Source organism: Phyllobates terribilis, unplaced genomic scaffold, assembly GCF_046119375.1.
Source record: "Phyllobates terribilis strain yellow unplaced genomic scaffold, ASM4611937v1 Scaffold_5__5_contigs__length_657084704, whole genome shotgun sequence".
NCBI lineage: Eukaryota > Metazoa > Chordata > Amphibia > Anura > Dendrobatidae > Phyllobates > Phyllobates terribilis.
In genome coordinates this window covers 120980508-120996588 of record NW_027362765.1, presented here as the reverse complement: position 1 = coordinate 120996588, position 16081 = coordinate 120980508, and the positions used below count along the sequence as shown (strand labels likewise).

The 16081-nt window shown below is 43.4% G+C and overlaps 1 protein-coding gene across 1 annotated transcript in view; it reads left to right on the top strand.

Moving 5' to 3' along the window:
- The first annotated feature begins 11129 nt into the window (after positions 1 to 11129).
- The window catches only part of SAMD10 (sterile alpha motif domain containing 10), a 29252-nt gene continuing 24300 nt past the window's right edge, over positions 11130 to 16081 (top strand). The window contains exon 1 of the mRNA XM_073682893.1: positions 11130 to 12119. Within this exon, the coding sequence (XP_073538994.1) occupies positions 12035 to 12119 (85 nt within the window). The 5' untranslated portion in view covers positions 11130 to 12034. The remainder of the gene's footprint in view (positions 12120 to 16081) is intronic.

Sequence of the window (16081 nt, the reverse complement as noted above, 5' to 3'; positions counted from 1 at the left end):
CCAGAGCTGTTGCTTAGATGTGAACTGCCTCCCGCCATCATAGACACTCCTTTTGATGATGCTCCAGAGGTTCTCAATGGGGTTGAGGTCAGGGGAGCATGGGTGCCACACCATAAGTTTGTCCCCTTTTATGTCCATAGCAGCCAGAGATGCAGATGTGTTATGTGCAGCATGAGACGGGGCATTATCATGCATGAAAATGATCTTGCTGCGGAATGCACGGTTCTTCTTCTTGAACCATGGAAGAAAGTGCTGTTTGAGAAACTCAACATACATTATGGAGTTCATCTTTACCCCTTCAGGGATCCTAAAAGGGCCGACAATCTCTCTCCTCATGATTCCAGCCCAAAATATTACTCCACCTCCTCCTTGTTAGCGCCGTAGCCGTGTTTGCATGGGGTGTCCATCAACCAGCCATCCTCCACTCCATCCATCTGGACCATCGAGATCATTTCATGCATGATAATGCCCCATCTCATGCTGCACATAACACATCTGCATCTCTGGCTGCTATGGGCATAAAAGTGGACAAACTTATGGTGTGGCACCCATGCTCCCCTGACCTCAGCCCCATTGAGAACCTCTGGAGCATCATCAAAAGGAGTGTCTAAGATGGCGGGAGGCAGTTCACATCTAAGCAACAGCTCTGGGAGGGTATTCTGTCCTCATGCAAAACAATTAAAGCAGAAACCATCCAAAACCTGACAAATTCAATGGACGAGAGAGTTCAGAAGCTCCTTTCGAACAAGCGGTCCTATGTGCAAATGTAACATCACCTAGAATAAAGTTTTGAGTTGAAAACTGTTTGATTTCAGTTTGTAATAACCTGCTAATGCTTATAATTTCAAAAATGACAATTTTTTTGTTCTTTATTAAAATGAAAAGGTTGAAAACTCTGCTGTGCATAATAATTTGGAACATGCATTTTGAGTGCAGTTTGAGTTTTTTTTTTTTTTAAAATATACTGTTATCATAGGCAGTTTGTACAAAAACCTTTCAATTGTACTCTAATAGTTATTTGACTGGAAAATTACAATGACTACAATTCATATAGGTAAATTGGGAAAATCTGAGAAAATATTATTTGCATAATAATTTGGAACACAGTGTATATGTAGCGTAGATGTCTGTTTCAATTATTCCATGGCGCAAATCTTACCAAAAACATTTTGATCCAAAGTACATCGATTCCATTAATTGGACAAAATTTATGAATGCATGCATCAGAATCATAAATCGGTCTATAAAATATTAGACCATGCAAACTTAGACACTTTACATAAATATTCCCCAAAGTAAGACGTCTACAGTATAGATATTACTGCAGAGGAAAAAAATTTCTTCTGGCGTCTGGTAAGATCTCATATTTAATTTACCAGCCTGTTTAAAAAAAAACGGTAGCTAGATTCTAATTAGATATAGACCATCGCAATCTCTCCCGACTCCCCCTCAGTGGAGCATGCATGTGGTTTTGATAGGAGCTAGGGGTAAAGTGCTACCAGACATTTCTGGTGGTGACTTACTTGAGAGATGATCCAAAAAAATTCAACACACCTGATCCTTCTCTGCCACAACACCATCACTCTGAAAGTTCCATACACATTAGATGGTCAATCCTTCCTATTAATGGGTTTGGCCAAATGTTAGGTAATGAGTATGGGGACCTTTATGATGTAAAGACTTTACTGCGGCCTACATCAATGGACCCTCTAAAAGGGATCCCATGCTAATCACTCATGGGTTGAGTCGAGCAAAAAGATTCACGGAACCCTGGTACAGCAGCAACGTTGGTAGTCCGTGTCCGCTAGACCAGACCACTGCAAACTTCCAAATACCTGTGGCAACTGTTGTAATTAATAGGCCTAGCTACGTCAATATTTTCTGGAGCAACACATGCATGTCATCCTGGTGGCCTAGTAATCAGAAGAAGCATCGGGGATGCCGCTGGTAGTAGGAAGTTCTCAGGGCTCTGATTTGGCTGCCTTGGACTACCAATGTGGCTACTGGACCTGGGCATTGAGAATCTTTTTGCTCAACTCTACTTTTGGGCATCCTTTACTCCCCAACCATCTTGTGTACACTAGACTTGCATGTATTCTGTACTGCAAGTCTGAGAAATTTTGTCAAGAGATATAGTCGTAACAGACCAAATCACCGGAGAAAACTCTGTACAGACCATAAACCAGCAGGAAGTGTTTTATCTGTATTATCTGTATTAGTCCTTATAAACTGCCATGGCACTTATAATGCCCTGGGGGTGTCCTAAGATGACCCAACTGTCCACAAAGCTACCATAGATATAAGCTGCCAAATAATTTCCATCCACAACTGATTATCCCGTGGAGCAGCTGCATGTGAAGAAAGTAACTATTCCTGGCTGATAATACAGTAGTGCTAAAGAATTTGTACTGAAGTGGAACTAAATATAGATAATGGAGCAATTATGGTAAATTTCCTTGTTGGAGACATCTGTCCTGTACTAGAGCTGCAGAACAGAGGAGCTTCCTGCGCTTTACATCCGGAGGCAGCTGTCAATCTGTCCTCTCAGAAGTGCAGATATCCCAGAACTGACTTGTCAGCCGGAAGTGCAGTGATGTTGTGACTGGCAGGGGAGATATACGTGGCAGGTATCTTAGTGGGCAAGGTACTTAGATACAAGTCTAGAGCAGTATTCTTTATTCTTGCCCCATGTGAAAACCTAGCTATGCATCTGGTCAAGGGTCAGGAACACTCTTCTCATCACAAATCATGAGGACAGACATGTTTTTAATTACAGCATGACTGGATTTATGGCCACACGTTGGGTAAAGCCAGCAACACTGCCTATTGCAGTAATCATGCTTGAGGAAAAGAAAATAATCCTAGAACACTGTAGCGAAAACCTCAGCACCGAAAAAGAAAGACGTAGGTGAACTTGCTGCAAACGTGATTTATTTTGATCCGGCACCAATGAATAAACAGATATTGCCGGCGTTACACTTACTCCATATACCTGGCCAATTCCCATACAGTTGTCCTTGATAAAGACCACAAGTTGGTCAAAACGTTGGGCAATATCTGTTTATTCATTGGTGCCGGATCAAAATAAATAACGTTTGCAGCAAGTTCATCGACGTCTTTCTTTTTTGATGCTGAGGTTTTCACTAGTTGATTAGTGGTCGTGCATGAGCCGGAAGTTTCCAATTCCACTTAGAACAATTCCTTTCTTTTCCCATATTATATCCCAGCTTCCATAATTGCAAATTACAAGAGGGGGTCTCAACTACAGGGTAATAATATACATGCATTCATTAAAGGGGTTGTCTCATCACAGATCATGACTCCTCAGGCGGTCATACAGAGTTTCTTAATATTGGGGAATCATGCCAACCTGCTAAGGCGTACATGTCAAACTCTGGCCCGTGGGCCAAATCTGGCCCGCAGGGTGGTTTTCTCGGCCCGTGACACCAGAACCACCACCCCTATGTGGAGCAATTATTCCGTATGGAGGACTATGTGGGGCCCATTATTCTGTATGGAGGACTATGTGTGGCCCATTATTCTGTATGGAGGACTATGTGGGGCCCATTATTCTGTATGGAGGACTATGTGGGGCCCATTAGTCTGTATGGAGGACTATGTGGGGCCCATTATTCTGTATGGAGGACCATGTTGGGCTCATTATTCTGTATGTAGGACTATGTGGGGCCCATTATTCTGTATGGAGGACTATGTGGGGCCCATTATTCTGTATGGAGGACTATGTGGGGCCCATTATTCTGTATCGAGGACTATGTTGGGCTCATTATTCTGTATGGAGGACTATGTGGGGCCCATTATTCTGTACGGAGGACTATGTCAGCCCCATTATACTGTATACTGGTTGGCCCCGTGATTTTGTCCACGTTTTTCATTTTAGCCCTTTGTGTGTTTGAGTTTGACATCCCTGATCTAAGGTGTATAAGGGCACGCCTACTCTATTTTAAGCAAAAAAAAATTATGGATATCTTGAAATACAACATCACATACTTTTTTTCCCCCACTAGATAAACCATTGGCAGAGTTGTCTTTACAGCATTTTGCTCCACTCTCCCGATTGAAAAACAAACACGCTCATTTAAACCAGCTTATTTGCTAACACCCAGCAAGCAGGGGCGTACATAGAAATCATTGGGCCCCATAGCATAAGTTCTAATTGTTCTAACTGACGATACAGTTGAATGTGGGTCAGGGTGGCGGTGCTGGCTGTGCAGTGGGGGCCCAATGAGGGCGCTGACTTTGGGCCCCCCCGGCTCACGAGCCCCATAGCAGTCGCGTGGCCTGCCGCCATTGTCGGTACGCCACTGTCAGCAAACGAGACCCACACATATTCCAAGAATTGGTGAGTTGTTCTTGTCTCTCCCGCTCATTTTTAGTACATGTGCATCCACTTCTCTGCCATGTCCCTAAAGCCAAGTTCTCCATCTCAGGGATGGCACAATTAATTAATGCCCGTCACATGAGACCCTAGAGAGTAGAAGTGGTTGGACTGACCATTCACAAGAGGAATGATAGGGTTGGTACACAAGACGTTATACATTCTTGGCACACAGAATAAAGGGTTAGCATGGGAGGTTTGCCATGCATAAGAATTCAGTGAGAGGGGGTACGATGCTCTCATCTGCTCCTTCTGCTTCACTATATGGCATTAGAATTCACCAAGCGAAGAGCTCGGAGAATGTGCCCAGGAGAAGGCGCAGGAAGAGGAGACAATGCCAGGACTGTGCTCGCTCTGAAAGGCTCAGATCAGAGGTCACCGGGTATTGGAAGATCCTGCCAGGCTCTGTAGTCACAACAAAGTCACTGTCAGCACAGAAACAATCAGATATCAGTAATATGGTGGATCTGGGCACCAGAACGTCTTAACCCTTCTGTAATACTGTCCCTTGGTAGAGGTCCTACTTAGCAACAGACCCATGTAGAGGAAGGGAACCCATGGAGAACCTCAATGCTCTAGCAAGGCTGAATTGTTGAGTGTAGCTAGCATTGTTTCTTTATCCTGAGTTCAAATCCCACCAAGGACAACATCTGCAAGAAGTTTGCATATTCTCCCCGTGTTTGTGTGGGTTTCCTCCGGGTTCTCCAGTTTCCTCCAACACTCCAAAGACATACTGATAGGAAATGTAGATTGTGAGCCCCAATGGGGACAATGAGGAAAAATGTCTGTTTAGCGCTGCGGAATATTTTTGTGACATATAAGCAGGCATAAAAATAATAATTACAGTGTTAAAGGGGTGTTTGTGAGTGCACCCATCAATTCAGCTTTGCGAGAGCATTCAGATCCTCCATTCCTTCCATACTTCTATCTGGTTGTTTTGAAAAGCTGAACCTTTACCAAGGGACGGTATTACAATACTTTATACATGTATCTGCTTCATTTTCCACTCTCATCAGACAACACTTTGGGGGTCCAGTACCTTTATTATCTTAATGATAAATGAATTTAAAGGGGCCTGTCACTTTAAATGTACCTGTTAATGTTGATGTGTGTGTATGTGCATTATTTAATACATATATTCATATATCAGTACCCATATACCTATATATATGTAATGAGATTACTATATATGTATTAAGTGCTCTTTACAAACGACGTAAAAGGGTCTGTCTCTTTCCATTATCCCATTGGGATCCACCAGCTTGTCCCTGACACACATCCCCACTCAGCCTGCAGGGCACTGAGCTCTGCACTCAGAACTAATCCCCCCCAGCTCCAGAGCGATCCCCCTCCCCTACTGAAAGCGAATGTAGCACGATATAGTGACGGGAAAATTGTGATACAATGGGTATATTTTCCAGGTTACTACATATTTGTAATATTGCAGTGTTCAAATTCTTCAGTGCTATGTACTAAATGGGTTCCTTGCAACTGTATGAGTAAATTTTATTAAAAGGAGCACATTAAATTTCAGTTTTAAAAAGCAGAGTAATGTTAACCTCATTTCAGAGCTCTGTAGAGCCCCCAAATTCTCCCCCTCACCAGCAAAGCCCTATAGAGTGCCAGCTAAAATCAATGGGTATCCATTGTTGCAATGAATGCCCTGAGACCTAGAACTAAATCAGCTGCGCTAGAATGAAGAGTAATATGCCTTGAAGGGGTTTTCCAGGCATAGAAAGTGGTGCCTATAATAAACTATGGCCGGGGTCTGACCTCTGGGAGACCACTGAAGAATCAAAGGTCACAGCCCCATTACTGTTTTTCCCTGGAAAGCAGCGCTCCTCGCCACTAGCTGTGCAGAAAACTACAGCACAGTGACACACGGATGGTCAAGGGTAGACACCCAATGACAGTGGCTCCCGTTTATTCATATGCTGCCTAGAAAGCCCAGAGCTCAAAGACATTATAAATTAGACCCTATAATATATGTTTGAATTCACATTTGTGTTTTCATCTCCCATTTTCTCTTCCAACGTAGGAAATGGAAATTAACCATGCCTTATGGACCCCATCAACTCCTAATTAGGGATGAGCGAACCCGTCGATGTTCGGTTCAAACGAACTTTAGTCCAAAGTTTGCTTCGGGTACTAGAACTTCTACCCAACTTGAACCCGAATCCCATGGAAGTCAATGGGGACCTGAACTTTCGTGCTGCAAAAGGGCTGTAAAGTGGTCGTATTAAAGGCTAAAGGGCTGCCAAATGAAGCAGAGTACCCCCACAGAATCTCTCCTCTCTCATTCGAACTCCAAACACTAAAACAGACTTAGAATCATAGAATCATAGAATGGTAGAGTTGGAAGGGACCTCCTGGGTCATCTGGTCCAACCCCCTGCTCAACGCAGGATTCACTAAATCATCTCAGACAGATGTCTGTCCAGCCTCTGTTTGAAGACGTCCATTGAAGGGGAACTCACCACCTCTCGTGGCAGCCTGTTCCACTCATTAATCACCCTAACTGTCAAAAAGTTTTTTCTAATATCTAATCTGTGTCTCCTCCCATTTAGTTTCATCCCATTGCTTCTAGTCTTTCCTTGTGCAAATGAGAATTTGCACAAGGAAAGTCCGTGTTCTGAGTTCAGCGCCAGACACTACTGTAGTTGTCCAGTACGAAGCCCCGAACTTTACAGTTCGGGTTCGCTCATCTCTACTCCTAATAGGGTCCGCCAGGCCTTTCGTAAATTCTGTATCTCTAGCTGCCGTAACTTCTTTCCTGCAGCAAGTGCATGGGAGGAAGGGTGTCAGACTTAAAATTTACTTTAGTGGAGATATCATGGTACCTGAGCTACACTTAGGAGAATGAAGACCCCTTCATGGCAAGACATTGAGGTTTATTACACCAACGCGTTTTGGCGCCTAACTGGCGCCTTCTTAATGGTAAGAAAACAAATGTCAGACCTAAAATTTACTGTCTGGGTGTGGGAAAGTCCTATAGATATTGCTGGATCTTGTAGGAACCTGCCAGACATAATTAGACTGGATGTGGTCTGATTTCAGCATATCCATGAATATCCCGCTGGTGAGGAGGAAAGCTCCTCTCGAGTGGTTGAGGGTGCTCTGAGTGGTTGTTTGAGAAAGAAGTGAAAAGTATGGGGTTATAGAGTTGTGAGGGATCATTGGAGTCTGGGGTTTGAGGTTGGGTTGATACTCGGCAAAAAGCCGATTTGTTAAGTCCATGCAAGATTTACCTGTCAGGGAGATGAATATGGTGGAACAATGAGGATATGTAGAACAAAAGATGCTGAGGAAGTGAGCCAATGGGAAAGAAAAGGGAGGAGATAAAAGGAGGGGGATCTGCCGAGGTGAGGAGGGAGTGTCTGACAGATGCAGTTGCAGGTTTCCGTTCTTGCTATTGACCTCTGTGACAGAAAAAAACATTATTTGCATTTCTCCACATGAGCAATTTTCAGATAATTTCTCAGTGACCGAGACCATCACACTCTTCCATTAAGTCATATCTGTTCTCATCAAACCACAGATTATGTAACATAGTCCTACACCTTAATTTTAAATCAAACCATAGATCATTTGTCTAAACTGTAGGCTACCACAGCAAACCACAAATCATCTCCGCTATAATGGGGGTCTTTTCCCTAGGTCATAAATCATCTCACCAAAAAACAGGCCATGTAATCAATTTGTAGACCTTCATACAAAATCACAGGGCATCTCACTAAATCGGACAATCCTAACAAAACATACAGTAGATCATTTCCTTAAAACAAAAGTAATCTAACGAAACCACACACAATTTTATGTCATAGATCTTTACATCAACCATAAATAATCAAACTAAACAACAATACGTGATTGAACTGTACACCATTTCATTAAAATATGATCAACCACACCAAACTATAATGTTCCTAAAATATAAATCATCCCACCAAACCAAAAACCAGCTTACCAAAATGTAGACCATCCTAATAAACCACATACTATTTTACTAAGCCATAGACGTTCACCACAACCATGGATCATCAAACCAAACCACTAAACTTCTGACCATACTGGAGACAGCTAACAGAACTATGGACTATCTCAAGAAAGCATAAACCATCTAATACAACCATAAATCATTCAACTAATTCACAAACCATCTTATTAAGTCATGGATCTTAACATCAAACAATACATCATACAAATCAACCATCGAACCAATCATAGACCTTCATACCAAACCATATATCATATCATTCAACTAAACCATAGAACATCTGACCTAACTATAGACTTATAAAACCACAGAATATCTTGCCAAAGCATTGACTATCTCACTAAACCATAAATAATCTCCTTAAACCAAACATCATTTCACAAAACCACATTCCATTTTAGCAAGTCAAGGATTTTTAACCCAAACCATAAGCCATCCAACAAGACCACAGACCATCCAACCAAGCCATACATCAGTAAACTAAACCGCAGAACTTCTGACCAAGCTACAGACAGCTCATAATACCATGGACCATCTCTCCAAATTTTTCACTATCTCACCTCTTGCCAAACTATACCTCATCTTCTTAAACCAAAAATCATCTCCCAGACCATTCCACCAAGTTATAGACCTTCACAACATGACCATAGATCATCCAACCAAATCATAGACAGCTATTAGAGCTATAAAGAGCATGGACCATGTCACAAAACCATAGATCTTTCTTCTAAACCAAAAATCATCTCACCATAACAATCTTACCAAGTCATGTATCTTAACACCAACCCACCAACTTCTGACCAAACCTTAGTCATCTCATAAAATCATGAGCTTTTGTGCTAATTAATACCTGTTTATCATATCATAGTCTATCTGACCAAATCATGCACCTTCCAGTCAAACCATGTATTCAAAGAAGATAGAAACATATTTCAATGCATAGTCCACCTTTAGGATTCTAAAGGTCTTGAACATTTGCTTGGGGACCAGCTCTTGTGAGTCTGCTAGAAGCATAAATGCCATAAATCAGATGAGTTCTCTCTATTTTTATGGGCACCTGTACTTAAGGATTTCAGTAACAGGTCACGCTTTCACGGAAATTAATATGTCTTATTTGTAGGGACAACCCAACGGGTCTATTACTTAAAGAAGATCTCAAGTACCTGATAGGCACAAATAACAATTTAGACCAGTCTGCTGATTCAAACCATGCTATGATATCGGTGGTAAATCCAGTCTGTTCCTGATCCACTGGTCTTTGGGTGCAGTATTTGGTATACATAGGGAGCTGGTATCACTAAGTAACTAGTTTCATCTTGATAACTTTCCTTGTTTCAGAGCTGGTCACAGAACAAGGTAGAGACTAATTGGTGGAGATGTGAGGTGCTCTCTGGAGGATTCATGGATCTTTTGAGACCAATTCAGAATGTTATTCACTATATCACCATCTAAATTCACAAAGGTCGGACCAGGAACGACAGACAGCAAATCCCACCAGGAGCACTAGTGTACAAGAGCCCACTCACTAACACTTATAAGCAAGAGACCCCACATCTCTTTGAGAGACAGCTCACCAATTGCATTCATGATCAATAGGCTACATATCTCTGAGAGAGACAGCTTACCAATATACTAATGATCAAGAGACAAAATATCTCTTACAGAGGCAGCTCACCAATACCACTAGTGATCCAGAAGCTACATATCTCTGAAAGAGACAGCTCACCAATAGCACTAAGGATCTAGGGACTAGATATCTGAGACAGCTCACCGAGAGCACTAGTGATCAAAAGCCCACTCACTAACACAAGCAAGAGACTGTACATCTCTTTGTGAGACAGCTCACCAATTGTATTCATGATCAATAACACTAGTGATCAAGAGACAACACATCTCTAAGAGAGACAGCTCACCAATAGCACTAGTGATTCAGAGACTACATATCTCAGAGAGACTTCTCAATAGCACTAGTGATCCAGAAACTGCTGTACATTGCTAAGAAAGACAACTCACCAATAGCACTAGTGATCAAGAGACTACATAGCTGAGACAGCTCACCAATAGCACTAGTGATTCAGAGACTACATATCTCAGAGAGATGTCACATCAATAGCACTAGTGATCAAGAAACTGCTGTACATTGCTAAGAAAGACAGCTCACCAATAGCACTAGTGATCAAGAGACTACATAGCTGAGACAGCTCACCAACAGCACTAGTGATCAAGAGACTGCATATCTGAGACAGCTCACCAATACCACTAGTGATCAAGAGACTGCATATCTGAGACAGCTCACCAATAGCACTAGTGATCAAGAGACTACATATCTGAGACAGCTCACCAATAGCACTAGTGATCAAGAGACTACATATCTGAGACAGCTCACCAATACCACTAGTGATCAAGAGACTGCATATCTGAGACAGCTCACCAATAGCACTAGTGATCAAGAGACTACATATCTGAGACAGCTCACCAATAGCACTAGTGATCAAGAGACTACATATCTCTGTGAGAGACAGTTTACTAATCACTACTGATCAAGAGTACATATCTCTGAGAGAGACAGCTCACCAATAGCACTAGTGATCAAGAGACTATATAGCTCTGAGTGAGACAGCTTGCTAATAGCACCATTGATCAAGAGACTACATATTTCTGAGACAGCTCACCAAGAGCACAGTGATCAGGAGACTAGGCATATTATGAATAGTACTAGGGATCATTAGACAGCATCTCTGATAGAGACAGCTCATGTCATCACTAGCACTTGGGATGATAGGATTGCAGGTCTCTTGAGGAGACACCTGGCCATCACAGACAGCTTCTGATGTGGAGACATGTCTACAGAAGGAAGGTGTCACCCACACACAACATGTCCTGACAGAGCATTGCACAACACCATGAAACAACATCAAAGTGACAGCCAGAGTGATGCTGAGGATCTGCTGGCAGAGCATTGCACCCAGCTGCGCAGCATCACGCCTCGGTAAGCTGCAGAGCATCTGGGGAACACAGGAGACCTGAAAGAGAAGTAGAAGATCTCAGGAGCACAGGACATCAGTGTAAACTGCAGAGCATCTCAAGTGGACGGTCACCAGTGAAAAGTGCAGAACATCTCAGAAGGGTATGCTACTTCTGTAAGCTGCAGAGCATCTCATGTGGACAAGACACCATTCTAGGCTGCAGAGCATCTCATGTGAACAGGCCAGCACATCAGTGTAGGCTGCAGAGCATCTCATGTGAACAGGACACCATTATACGCTGCAGAGCATCTCATGTGGACAGGATACCATTCTAGGCTGCAGAGCATCTCATGTGGACAGGCCAGGACATCATTGTAGGCTGTAGAGTATCTCATGTGGACAGGACACCATTCTAGGCTGCAGAGCATCTCATGTGGACAGGACACCGGTGCAGGCTGCAGAGCATCTCAAAAGCACCTGACACCTCTGTAATCTGCAGAGCATCTCTTGAGCTCAGGACATCTGTAGCAGAAGCAGCAGCTGGCTGGGTGATAGTGACCCGCGGTGTCCACCCTCCATCCATCCATCCTCCCTCCTCCTCCTCCCCGGGTCCTGAGTCTGCTGCTGGAGGAGGGAGGCAGCCCCAGCACCCGGCTGGCTGTGACCCGGACACCCGATGTTCACTGACCTTCGAGCTCGGATCGGTGAGAGGGAGCCCGCGGGGAGAGGGGACTACAGCCCGGAGAGGGGCGGCATGGACGGTGAGTACAGCCGGGGCTGTGAGGAGGCAGTGTATATGTGTGTGATAGAGGACAGGACACGTATGGCATGGAGGATAATACATGGGAAGGAGAGAGCTGCTCCGGTGTGTGCAAGCTGGGCATGGTGGCACTGAGGGAGCTCTGGAATAATGGGAGCACATGTGTATAGGGCAGTGTATGATGTATGGATGTATATGGGGTAGGTGTGGATAGTGCATGTGTATAGGGTATGATGTATGGGTGTATATGGGGTAGGTGTGTATAGGGTATGATGGATGGGTGTATATGGGGTAGGTGTGGATAGGGTATGATGTATGGGTGTATATGGGGTAGGTGTGGATAGTACATGTGTATAGGGCAGTGTATGATGTATGGATGTATATGGGGTAGGTGTGGATAGTGCATGTGTATAGGGTATGATGTATGGGTGTATATGGGGTAGGTGTGTATAGGGTATGATGGATGGGTGTATATGGGGTAGGTGTGGATAGGGTATGATGTATGGGTGTATATGGGGTAGGTGTGGATAGTACATGTGTATAGGGCAGTGTATGATGTATGGGTGTATATGGGGTAGGTGTGGATAGTACATGTGTATAGGGCAGTGTATGATGTATGGGTGTATATGGGGTAGGTGTGGATAGTACATGTGTATAGGGCAGTGTATGATGTATGGGTGTATATGGGGTAGATGTGGATAGTGCATGTGTATAGGGTATGATGTATGGGTGTATATGGGGTAGGTGTGTATAGGGTATGATGGATGGGTGTATATGGGGTAGGTGTGGATAGGGTATGATGTATGGGTGTATATGGGGTAGGTGTGGATAGTACATGTGTATAGGGCAGTGTATGATGTATGGATGTATATGGGGTAGGTGTGGATAGTACATGTGTATAGGGTATGATGTATGGGTGTATATGGGGTAGGTGTGTATAGGGTATGATGGATGGGTGTATATGGGGTAGGTGTGGATAGGGTATGATGTATGGGTGTATATGGGGTAGGTGTGGATAGTACATGTGTATAGGGCAGTGTATGATGTATGGGTGTATATGGGGTAGATGTGGATAGTGCATGTGTATAGGGTATGATGTATGGATGTATATGGAGTAGGTGTGGATAGTACATGTGTATAGGGCAGTGTATGATGTATGGGTGTATATGGGGTAGATGTGGATAGTGCATGTGTATAGGGTATGATGTATGGGTGTATATGGGGTAGGTGTGGATAGTGCATGTGTATAGGGCAGTGTATGATGTATGGGTGTATATGGGGTAGGTGCGTATAGGGTATGATGGATGGGTGTATATGGGGTAGGTGTGGATAGTGCATGTGTATAGGGCAGTGTATGATGTATGGGTGTATATGGGGTAGGTGTGGATAGTACATGTGTATAGGGCAGTGTATGGTGTATATGGGGTAGATGTGGATAGTACATGTGTATAGGGCAGTGTATGGGGTATATGGGGTAGGTGTGAATAGTGCATGTGTATAGGGTATGATGTATGGGTGTATATGGGGTAGGTGTGGATAGTACATGTGTATAGGGCAGTGTATGATGTATGGTGTGTATATGGGGTAGGTGTGGATAGTACATGTGTATAGGGCAGTGTATGATGTATGGGTGTATATGGGGTAGGTGTGTATAGGGTATGATGTATGGGTGTATATGGGGTAGGTGTGGATAGTGCATGTGTATAGGGCAGTGTATGATGTATGGGGTATATGAGGTAGGTGTGGATAGTACATGTGTATAGGGCAGTGTATGGTGTATATGGGGTAGATGTGGATAGTACATGTGTATAGGGCAGTGTATGGGGTATATGGGGTAGGTGTGAATAGTGCATGTGTATAGGGTATGATGTATGGGTGTATATGGGGTAGGTGTGGATAGTACATGTGTATAGGGCAGTGTATGATGTATGGTGTGTATATGGGGTAGGTGTGGATAGTACATGTGTATAGGGCAGTGTATGATGTATGGGTGTATATGGGGTAGGTGTGTATAGGGTATGATGTATGGGTGTATATGGGGTAGGTGTGGATAGTGCATGTGTATAGGGCAGTGTATGATATATGGGTGTATATGAGGTAGGTGTGGATAGTACATGTGTATAGGGTAGTGTATGATGTATGGTGTGTATATGGGGTAGGTGTGGATAGTACATGTGTATAGGGCAGTGTATGATATATGGGGTATATGGGGTAGCTGTGGATAGTACATGTGTATAGGGTATGATGTCTGGGTGTATATGGGGTAGGTGTGGATAGTGCATGTGTATAGGGCAGTGTATGATGTATGGGTGTATATGGGGTAGGTGTGGAGAGTACATGTGTATGGGTGTATATGGGGTAGGTGTGGATAGTACATGTGTATAGGCTCTGATGTATGGGTGTATATGGGGTAGTTGTGGATAGTACATGTGTATAGGGTATGATGTATGGATGTATATGGGGTAGGTGTGGATAGTACATGTGTATAGGGTATGATGTATGGGTGTATATGAGGTAGGTGTGGATAGTACATGTGTATAGGGCAGTGTATGATGTATGGGGTATATGGGATAGGTGTAGATAGTACATGTGTATAGGGCAGTGTATGGTGTATATGGGATAGGTGTGGATAATGCATGTGTATAGGGCCGTGTATGATGTATGGGTGTATATGGGGTAGGTGTGGATAGTACATGTGTATAGGGTATGATGTATGGGTGTATATGGGGTAGGTGTGGATAGTGCATGTGTATAGGGCAGTGTATGATGTATGGGTGTATATGGGGTAGGTGTGTATAGGGTATGATGTATGGGTGTATATGGGGTAGGTGTGGATAGTGCATGTGTATAGGGCAGTGTATGATGTATGGGTGTATATGGGGTAGATGTGGATAGTGCATGTGTATAGGGTATGATGTATGGATGTATATGGAGTAGGTGTGGATAGTACATGTGTATAGGGCAGTGTATGATGTATGGGTGTATATGGGGTAGATGTGGATAGTGCATGTGTATAGGGTATGATGTATGGGTGTATATGGGGTAGGTGTGGATAGTGCATGTGTATAGGGCAGTGTATGATGTATGGGTGTATATGGGGTAGGTGTGGATAGTACATGTGTATAGGGTATGATGTATGGGTGTATATGGGGTAGGTGTGGATAGTGCATGTGTATAGGGCAGTGTATGATGTATGGGGTATATGGGGTAGGTGTGGATAGTACATGTGTATAGGGCAGTGTATGGGGTATATGGGGTAGATGTGGATAGTACATGTGTATAGGGCAGTGTATGGGGTATATGGGGTAGGTGTGGATAGTGCATGTGTATAGGGTATGATGTATGGGTGTATATGGGGTAGGTGTGGATAGTACATGTGTATAGGGCAGTGTATGATGTATGGTGTGTATATGGGGTAGGTGTGGATAGTACATGTGTATAGGGCAGTGTATGATATATGGGGTATATGGGGTAGCTGTGGATAGTACATGTGTATAGGGTATGATGTCTGGGTGTATATGGGGTAGGTGTGGATAGTGCATGTGTATAGGGCAGTGTATGATGTATGGGTGTATATGGGGTAGGTGTGGATAGTACATGTGTATGGGTGTATATGGGGTAGGTGTGGATAGTACATGTGTATAGGCTCTGATGTATGGGTGTATATGGGGTAGTTGTGGATAGTACATGTGTATAGGCTCTGATGTATGGGTGTATATGGGGTAGTTGTGGATAGTACATGTGTATAGGGTATGATGTATGGGTGTATATGAGGTAGGTGTGGATAGTACATGTGTATAGGCTCTGATGTATGGGTGTATATGAGGTAAGTGTGGATAGTACATGTGTATAGGGTATGATGTATGGGTGTATATGGGGTAGGTGTGGATAGTACATGTGTATAGGGTATGATGTATGGGTGTATATCGGGTAGGTGTGGATAGTACATGTGTATAGGGCAGT